Genomic DNA, 9,957 nt, shown 5'->3' on the forward strand with positions numbered 1-9,957 from the left:
ATTGAAAGGGCATTAAAGCCCAAGGGCAAGAATGAAATAACCTTTTAATTTTTGAGATGAATGAACAAAGTAATTTTTGTGAGTGGTATCTTCTATTTCTACAGCAGCCATAAATCATACCTTTGGGAGCTGTACCATTTTACTTTTAAATGTACATTTTGAAAAGAACACAGTCGTTTCTTATTACTCTTCTTTTGTACAATTTCATTGCATTCATCACTAGTCAGAAGGTCCTGTTGATTCTGTGGCAGGAAAACTATTTGTTATATTCCCAGTACAAATGCCTACTGATTAACACAGGCCTTCTGCATCAGCTGAGGGGGACAGCGGTATAGTCTTCCTCGAAGATCTATACTGTTTTTCTTCTTTTATCCATGGTAATTCTTATTATTTTCTAGGCCTGAATTCCCTGAACTTGGTATATTCTCTTAAGAATCATCACCCATAGGATGATGTTTTTATCCATTTGAAAATTTAATGTCCATTTGCAAATGATTCAAACCGAGACTGAGAATTCTGCTGCCTGAATTGCAGAAAGTTGTTGCTGCCTAAAGAATTTGCTGGTCATGTCCCACTGATAGATAGTACAAATATACAGTGTTAATATAATGGGCAAAGTCTGGAGCATTTCCATAGCTCTGGACTATCGAATAATATACAAAAATATATGACTTGGGGACAGCTGAAATTATTTCCACACTTTGAGCTCTGCTTCCATTAGACTGGTTCACAATATTAGATTGAATCCCAAGGTACTACTGATAACCATCAGCTGTTTTTCTTGCTTAGTCTCTTTGTTTAAATGTGTTCTTTCATTATCCATGTGCTTTTGAAAAAAAAATGGAGGAAAGAATGATTTTAATTGAATAATCTGTATTCTGCCAGGTATTCCTTCTTCCTAGGAAGGCATTTGGAAACTTACTCTGCTATTTTTATTTACCCTGCCAGTGTAGTATATTGATGAGAGAACTGAGGTCCAATAATGTTAAAACAAGACATGAAATATTGATTAATTCTTTTTTAAAAATCCCTTTTTAGTCCAGAGTATAGCAGATTTCAGAAGCTGCTGCCAATACTGTGCTCTCCAATAAACCTCCATTATTGGGAGGGTCTTGATCCCCTTCAGGCCTTGATAAATGCTTATTATGCTTCTGAAATGTTATCTTTGAGTGCCCCAGGATTGGCTTTCATTGGTTCCTGGAAGAAATAAGAAATGGTAGAAATGACATTGCAAAGCTTGAGTCATAGGACCCCAAAGGAACCATTCCATAAAGGGAGGCAGAGACGGAGGCTCCCAAACTCCTTGTCTTTGTTCCCACCTGATGCTCCTTTCCTTTCCCTAGTATGCATCCTCCATTACAGATAAGGACTTGCCCTTTGGTCAAGTCCAAGAGACAGGGGTTGCTCATTCCAAGAGACAGGGGTTGTGTGAAAAGGTAAGATAATGCGTAAGGTTGGGTCAAACCTGAATGGTTTCAGATAGACTTATAAAGGAAAGAACAAAGAAAGATGCCAGTCTGGATAAGGAAAGTCTGAGGAACAGTGAGAAGACAAAATAGGAACCATAGTTAAGGAAAACTTGGCATTTCAGGATCAGGGGCACCTTCAGAGGAAACCACTCTATGCTAGGATTAGGCATGGGAGCCAAGAGTTCTACTGTCCTATTAGGACCCAGGTGAGCTTGCAAAAGAAAGGAATCTGAAAAAATGAGAGAACTGCACTGGAAAATCCACACAACAAAAATGGTCTCATCCAAAATTCCAAAAGTGCTGAAACTGAGAAACCCTGAACTGGAGGAAAGTGCTATTATTTTACCCATCAAAGTATAAGCTTATTGAGTTCAAAACCCAAGTCATGAAGTGACAGTTTTGAATAATTAGCAAAGCATCCTGTGAACAAATAATAAATTCAGCATAATCCAGTTTTCTTTTGAAGAGTAACCTTTGCAGAGTACTCAGTTCATCCTCTGAAATTACCCAGAACAAAAATGTTACTCTGTAGCAGTTTCCAGCTTGCCAGGTAATAGGAGAAAAGTGCCTCACAATGTTTCCAAAAATAAGGTATATGCTGAAAAGCAGGCAAAGGAGAGATGTTGACAGCCAGAAATATTGAGAGTGGTAAAAATGAGGATAGTTTGACAGACAAGGAGTCCTTGTATTCAGGTGATGGCCTTAAGATATCAAGGAATAGGGGTAAACGTCAAGGGGGTAAAGTTGCTTACATTTTATCAGTAATAAACTAGATGAAAGATCATATTTTAAATGATACGCCTCCGAGCATGTGCTACATCAAGGTGTTGACAGCATCATTTTTTCCAAGGGATGCACAGGTATATTTAAGTAGTTTCCAAGTTATAAGTATCTTGATTACCAAGGAGCAGTGGGAGGCAGAACCTGGCCAGTGAAAGCAAATGATTGATAGCTTCCTGGTAATTCTTCAGCCTTTATTTTCCCCTGCCTGGCTCACTGGCGCATTATTCCACTGCATTAATTTAAGCTTTTTCTATTGTACTGAATTAGGAGCTTAAATTCTCTTATCATCCCTATGGGAATCTTGATTGTTTATTTGTGGATGACAATAATTGCTTTTATTGATCCTTAAATATGGAAGGTATAAAAAGTACTATGGTTGATGGCCAGCTGATACATAGTGGCGTATGCATGACAAAATACAATATTTGGCCCCAGAATACACTCTTGAAGAATTTTAAGCTATTTGATAGTGATTACTAGGTCTCTTCAAACTGAAAAGTATAAACAATTTCAAGTACATCAGCTCAAGTCTTTGTGTTGTTTTACTGAATCCTGAAAGTCTTCCTTGGGTATGGTTTATACTCCTTTCTAACACACCCATGCAACAAGACGTGGTACACGTGTAGTTGCATATGGTACAACTACAAGAATTACTGGAGGCAGGGCCATCCAGGCCAGTGCATTCCTCCAGGGACTCAAAACACCAGCTATTTGTTTGGAAGAATTCCTGGATGGAGCTAGCATTTGCTAGTATGCCATTCAAGCATCTTTGTAAGGACATTTACTTTGAGCATTTTGAGAACAAAGCACTCTGAAGGTCTCAGCATGTACTACAGATAGGAAACCTCATGCCATTTCATAACCCAAATATATGACAGGCATTAAGGGGGAAAATGCAACTGTCTAATTAAGTGCTGTTTTTTAGGACAGGACACTTGGGCAGTATGAACCTCCTGCGTCTGAATCAAATGCAACACACATTGTTGGAAGAATTTTTGGGCTAATTAGCATAGACTATCTACCCCGAAACAAAATAAATCAGGTTAGGCCTAAAAGGAATCTAGTATCATAAGTTCTTATTAAGTGGTAAGGTGGAAAGATCTTTGAACAGATGTCAAAGCCTATAATTCCTGACCCCTTTCCTGTGGTCAAGTGAAGAAAGATAGAGGAATCACAGAAACAGTTATGTCCTAATACCCTTTGAGGGCTCCATCTCAAATGCTTACTGTTGAACTCTCAGAATTGACTATCTGGGCTGGACCTGAATAAGTCAGGAGAGCTTCTTTTGCAGAATAGTGGTCCATATGTCACACAAAGGATCCCCCTTTATCTTGACCTGGAATGTCATCTGGATTCTTGACTGTTGGCAATTGTGTGGAGGGACTGTGTCAAAGGAATGACCATTTACCCCAACTTATATTTATCCTCATTCAAATTAAGCTTTACCTCTAGTACCATAGTCCAGTTGCGTCGTCTGCCTTGGACAGTCATCTTGTATTTTCCTGAATGGCAGTGAGAAAAGGCAAACACAGAGCTCCTCCACTAAAACTTTAAGTGATTATACCATTGCAAGGAAAACACTTTCTGTACACTTTTTTTTTAAACTTAATATCTCATGCATTTTGTATCACACCCAGCACACAAGTTAGCACTAAATATAATCTAACTAATGTGATTGCTATTTGCAACAATCCAACATGCACAGAGCATGTTACTACGTAATGGTTAATGCTTAATCTCAGATTGATGATGGAGGGTGATGATCACAGAATCATCTATTTTAAATCTGGAGGAAGATTTACTCATGACTTAGTTCAACAATCTCATTTTAGAAACAAGGACACTAAGACCCAAAGAGTCTGGCTGTCCACAGCCTCTCATTCAAGCAGTGGCAGAGCTAGAATGTGAGACCAGGCATCTCCACTTCAGTTCTGTACTCCACTCGGTACTGACTCTGAAATAAATTGGCCCATGCTTTGTTGTATTGTATTATGATCAATTGTATTAATGTGTGTTCCTCCTCCGGTAGATCATGTGCTCCTTAGGAAAATATTTATCAACAGCCTCTCGCACAGTCAGTGACACATAATAGGATACCAATAAATATTTGTTGGAAAAATAAATAAGTGGGTGAAGAAATGAGACATATTTTTCTCATTATGTCCAAGCAAATGCTGTAATTTTCAGTGATCTCTACTAGTGCTTATCTAGGCTAGTAATGAAGAAGGAGAGGGAGGATATTAGAGAGTAAAAATGTGGGAAAAGTAGCATGAGAAAGCAAGGAGAGGAGAAGGTATACAATTCCGTGAAAATAATAGCCAGACAAATTCAGTACATAATGCCTGCATTCTCTTACAGAGCTTTTTGTCCAGCATTTGCCTCTTCTGATATCTCCCAGTTTTCAAACTAGCAGATCCCATTATTGATGCTCCTTCTCAGACCCTATACTGCAAAATGACAGCAGGCTAAGTTTTATAGTAAGCAAAGTGCTCCATAGTCTATCTTGCGTTCTTCTGGAACCCCTTCCCACTCACACAGCACATACTCCAGATTTGTGTTGCTGCTACTCTTCCTATCACAAAGGGAAGTGCGTATAACTCAGTGTGGTCCAGTTTCTAAAAATGAGTGGCCCCAGTCAGTGCTACATCTAAAGGCATCAGCTGCCCTCCCACCTCAGTTGTGCTTCCCAACTCCTTATTGGACATCCAAGCACATTTCCATTTTTGTGATTTTGCCCTTGTTGGTTCCTCTTCCTGAAACATTTTCCTCTGGTATGGTCTACATGGCTCCTTCTCATCTGCCAAACACTCCCATCCCCACCCCCATTCCCAAACCTTAATACTATTTTTTAGATTTTTGCCCCTATTATCAAAAAAGCCTTCTCTGTCTAATGTTTATAGCACAGTTACCTTTAAACTTAATCCTCTGGGCTCCATAAAGACCTGAATGGATGTTTGGATAACTGCTATATTCCTAGCATCTAGAATAGTGATTAGCACATAGTAGGTGTCCAATAAAAATGTGTTGATGAAGTTGGTAACATTGTTCTTACAAGGGAAAAGTCCTGTCTCACAATACCTGGAAGACAGTTTAGGAAAACTTTGGGTGCTTTCATAGACTAAGCCACTCACCGACACTGCACCCCATTTACACATAAAAATCCAAGAAGCCTTTGAGAAAGTAATCTGTCCAGGTAAGCACGACAACACCATTCCCATTCAGTTCCCAACAGGGCTCCAAACAACCTTTAGAAAACCTGCTCTCTGATAGAGAGCACTAATTTGTGTCTTATGGAAAATCAAATAAATTATTTTTCACCTGAAGGGAGCAGGATTATTTGACTTCAGATATTTGCCATATGGTTTTTCTATCACACAATGTAGCTTTGAGGCTTAAGGTAGTAAGAGCAGGAGCATGTCTATAAATTATTCAGAGATAATTCAAAATAAGTGTGCATCCTTGACAGATTGTCAAGTTTCTTAATGCTTCTTGGTAACAAGTGCTATGTTTCTGATGAAGTGTTGCTTATTTCTCACCACACTTCATTTCTGCTCTGTGTATGTTTTCTGTGTTGTTTTGTTTGTTGTTTTTTTCCCCCCACAGAGTGCAGTCTGGCTCTTACCTCAGCACGGGGTGGTTTACCTTCCTTCTGGCCATGGACGCCTGTTATGGCATCCACGTCTACGGGATGATAAATGACACCTACTGCAAGTAAGATCACAGGAAATTATTTTTATGCAGCTCCAATTCTGATATCTTGTCAAAATATCACAATTCATTTTAATGTCATAAATCTGAGAAACAGATAAAGCAACAATTATTTCCTGGTGTTCTTTGCTGACATGACATGTTATTGTCAGTGCATCAAGTTGTGACTTTCAGGGGTGATAAAAAGAAAAATATTTACCACAGTCTAATGTCAAATGTCAGAAGGAACACTTTTTCCTTAATCAGTGGCATGTCAGGGACTGGTAGCTTGGAAATTTGGAACAAGTTTAGAGGCAATTTAATTTGCAAAAGTGAGTTTGTCATCTCTGTGCTCTAATGCTTGATGGATGGCTATCCACTCGATGGTTATATTTGATCATGAAGGAAAAAAATGTCCTGAAGCCTCAGAGAAACTGACAGCTTAATAAGAATTCCTGGAAATTATATTTCACTAATAAGTGAGTAATCTGCCAGATCCTTATTTAAAATGAGTGTGTTTATCCATAGTATATCCTAGCTGGGGGGAGAGTTTCTAATTAGATAATAAAACAAACCCTCCGTGCTTCATCAGGGTAATGAAATATATTCTCTACCAACAATTGGCACATTATAACTCAGAGACTGTTTTAATCATATTGTCAAAATGGTAACTCTCAGCCACAATCTTGATGAACAAATATTTCTACCCTAACTATACATATAGTAGAGCACAGATGAACCCAAAGTCTTAACTGTTGAAAAATCACAAAATTTCTTTAAATTCTGCAAGAGCATCAGTCTGCCCAAGTTCGCTTCCATTATACACCATTTCCTCTTTCAAAGGATAGCCATATGTTTGAATGTAATTGGTGTGATGTATAAATTTTCCTTGATCTATGAAAGCACTAAAAACCTGGTACATCTTCCTAAAAGCTTTCATACATAATAGCTTTTAACTGAGTTCATCAACAAGAATCATCTATGGGTTTTCAAGTAAATGCATTTACTGGGCACCTAATGGATTCTTGTAAGTGAATGCTTCATTCTTCATCTCAATCTTTCTCTCCCTTTCCTATTTTTTTTCTTTTCTAGGACAGAAGGTTATAGAAAAGTCCCCTATCATTACTATGAACAAGGAAGAGATGAGTGTGATGAATATTTTCTTCATGAACATGCCCCATATGGGGGACACAGGTTTATTACTGAAAAGAAAGTGTTTGCTAAATGGGCCAAGAAACACAGAATAATATTTACACATCCAAACTGGACAGTGTCTTGATGTTGGATTTTCTGACCCTGCCACATCACTTGTTCTGATCGTGATATAACAATTGTGATGCTGGTGATGCCAATGACCATGATGGTGATGATAAAGAAGACAGCAATGATGCTCAAGTCCCTGTACATTCTCCAATATGGATGGTGACTCTGCTAGAAATTTGAACCTGGTGGGATTCCGTGGAGGGTGGTTGTACACATTATGTTCTTTCTGAAGGTTCAACACTACATACTGCACTTTATAATTTAACTGGAATTGAAATGAAGGCCAGTGATATGACAACTGTGACTTAAGAAATGGAAGATTACCCTTCAAGATAGCTGCCCAGAATTCTTCAACAGTAACTTTTAAAAGTCATGGAATTTGACCTCCTGAAGACAGATTACCGAATCCGTGGCCTCTGGAGCCTGGGCAGCTCCACCATCTTGAAGAATGGTTAACTGTCAAACACTGTCCCAAGATATGCTATCAGGGTACAAGTATCTTACTGCAGTTTACTAATTAGCCTGAGGAAGGGAAGATATCTCTTTGATATGTCATCTTCCCAGAGCTGAAGCCTCAGGCCATTACCTAATTAGCAATGAAGACATCAAGGAAGTCTTACAGATCAGGGTACCTTGACTGTCTCAACACTTAATCTGAAATGTACCAAGTAGCAAATCTTGAGGAATCTCCACTCTGACCACTTCATGCTTACTACTCAAAACAATATCAATATAACTAAACATAGTATCAGAATTAGTGTTTAGTTATTTTGGCTGAGTCCAAAATATTTGTGAAGGCTATTTAACATGTAAGATACCAACTTCAACACTGTAATAACATATACTGTGAAACTTTCCTAAAACGTAACCAAAGGGTTTCCTAACTCTGCTTCAACATCCAGCAACACAAAATTATACGCTTTTTAAAATCATGAAACAGGGAAAGCAAAGCATATTTTTACATCAATTTGTATCCTATCATACTTCATAGTATATATTTGTATACTCAAATTTCTATTTTATAGGCCCAAGATGTGTCTTTCCATACATTACAGTATCATTGCCAAGTGCCAACTGTTAAACATGGGTGATTCCTTCCTTATATTACATCTGAACAGAACTTTTGCCTTCTTGGGGTTAATTTTCCCCATAGTTTATCAGTTGTTATACCATAATAACAATAATGATGACCTTAATGTCCAAAGTGCTTTGTTGTTTAGAGTCCTTTTCATATCCTATACCATGTGATGCCCTTGACCACCTCACTGAATTATCACCTACAAATTCTGCCATCTGTTTTAGTAGTTGATCTGTAATTTGTTGATTGTTCTGATATACACCGAATTTCTCTACTTGCTAATATTTGCATAGACTAGCATTTATATAGATTAGTAATCAATTGATTTCAGTGCCAAATACAATATATTATATCAAGGTTATGCAGAAAGTACCATAAGGATGGTCTTGGCCATAGACTAAGACCCCTATGAACTTAAGTACTTTTGATTATTTTCTTTTGTTTGTCTGGTTTTTTAATTGATGTATTTAGATGGGGAATTAGGGACAATAGAAATGAATGAAAGTAGAGAAATAGTTTCCTATTCTAGGTTTAAGAAAATTGTTCTCTGTATTCTCATTGCTCATTAAATATTAGAGGGTTTATTCACTGAGAGAGTAGCTAGGAGTCTAGATACTTCCTTGCAGAATGATTTAAAAGACAAAAGCCAGGCTCAACTTAAAGAACCTTTAAGAGGCTGGAAGAAATGATGCATTTCACCTCAGGAAGAGTTGGCATGTATTTACCAGTGCTAAATATCAAGATGAGTTATCATTAAAATATGCTGATCTGGGTAAAAGCCTCTCTCCTGCTCCTCTTCTGCCACTTGATACCCACATCCATAAAAATACCCAAGCTCCAATTTCATCATGGAAGTGAATTGTTGTTCTTTGGTTGTTTCCTCATATGATTTTCAGGTCTCTGAATATTTTCAGGTCTCTGAAGATTTTTTTGATGAATAGAAATGTCCACTCAAAAATAAATAGATACAAATGTCAAAAATTGTAATACACTGTTTTTCTCCTTGTTGTGATACAGAAATTCCACTTTTAAATAAAAAGGAATCCTTGATTAATCAGAATGCTTTGGGGAATGCCATGACCTGATTTGTTTAATTTCCCAGTAAATGGAGGGCTGACTCGTTTGTTTTTGCCTTTACTGATGATAAATTGTTAAGATATGCTGCTCTCTGGCCTCTGTCTATGGTTCCCTGATGAAGGAGACTGCAGTGCTCTGTCTCCTCACTGCATGTGTGGGAAAGGCCGGCACTGGGCATGCGCTGTGGAGGTTGCTCAGGGCAAGTCCTCTCCTCTCTTCTCTCTTCCCCTCTTCCTTTCCTCTCTCCCTCTTCTCTTGTTTCTTTTTGTCTCTTTCTTTTCTAAACTAAATTCCTACTCTGCATTTTTTTTATTATTGTTTTCTTTCATACTTTTTTTTTTCTAAAATCAAGAAACAGAAGTATTTTATTCTCAAATTGGAGACCCACTTGGATTATCTCCAGTGTAATTGGGGTTTTGATAGAAACTCACGACTTACTTTCCTCTGTCATCTTAATTTTCTCTGCTTTCATTTACTATTTCTTCTTCTTCTTTAGGTATCGGGTATAGAACCCAGGGACACTTGGCTGTGGAGCCACATCCCCAGTCCTATTGGTTGCTTAGCACCTCATTTTGCTGAGGCTGGCTTTGAACTGGTGAT

The 9,957-nt window shown here is 38.0% G+C and overlaps 1 protein-coding gene across 3 annotated transcripts in view; it reads left to right on the plus strand.

Moving 5' to 3' along the window:
• Window positions 1-9,240, plus strand: part of LOC114092660 (alpha-N-acetylgalactosaminide alpha-2,6-sialyltransferase 3) — a 517,049-nt gene extending 507,809 nt beyond the window's left edge. Inside the window, exons 4-5 of one of the 3 annotated variants that reach the window (XM_071618747.1) lie at window positions 5,856-5,963; window positions 7,032-9,240. In XM_071618747.1, the coding sequence (XP_071474848.1) occupies window positions 5,856-5,963; window positions 7,032-7,218 (295 nt within the window). In that variant the 3' untranslated portion in view covers window positions 7,219-9,240. The remainder of the gene's footprint in view (window positions 1-5,855; window positions 5,964-7,031) is intronic. The other 2 variants (XM_071618749.1, XM_071618748.1) reach the window with 2 other exon arrangements.
• The last annotated feature ends 717 nt before the right edge of the window (window positions 9,241-9,957 follow it).

Source organism: Marmota flaviventris, chromosome 10, assembly GCF_047511675.1.
Source record: "Marmota flaviventris isolate mMarFla1 chromosome 10, mMarFla1.hap1, whole genome shotgun sequence".
NCBI lineage: Eukaryota > Metazoa > Chordata > Mammalia > Rodentia > Sciuridae > Marmota > Marmota flaviventris.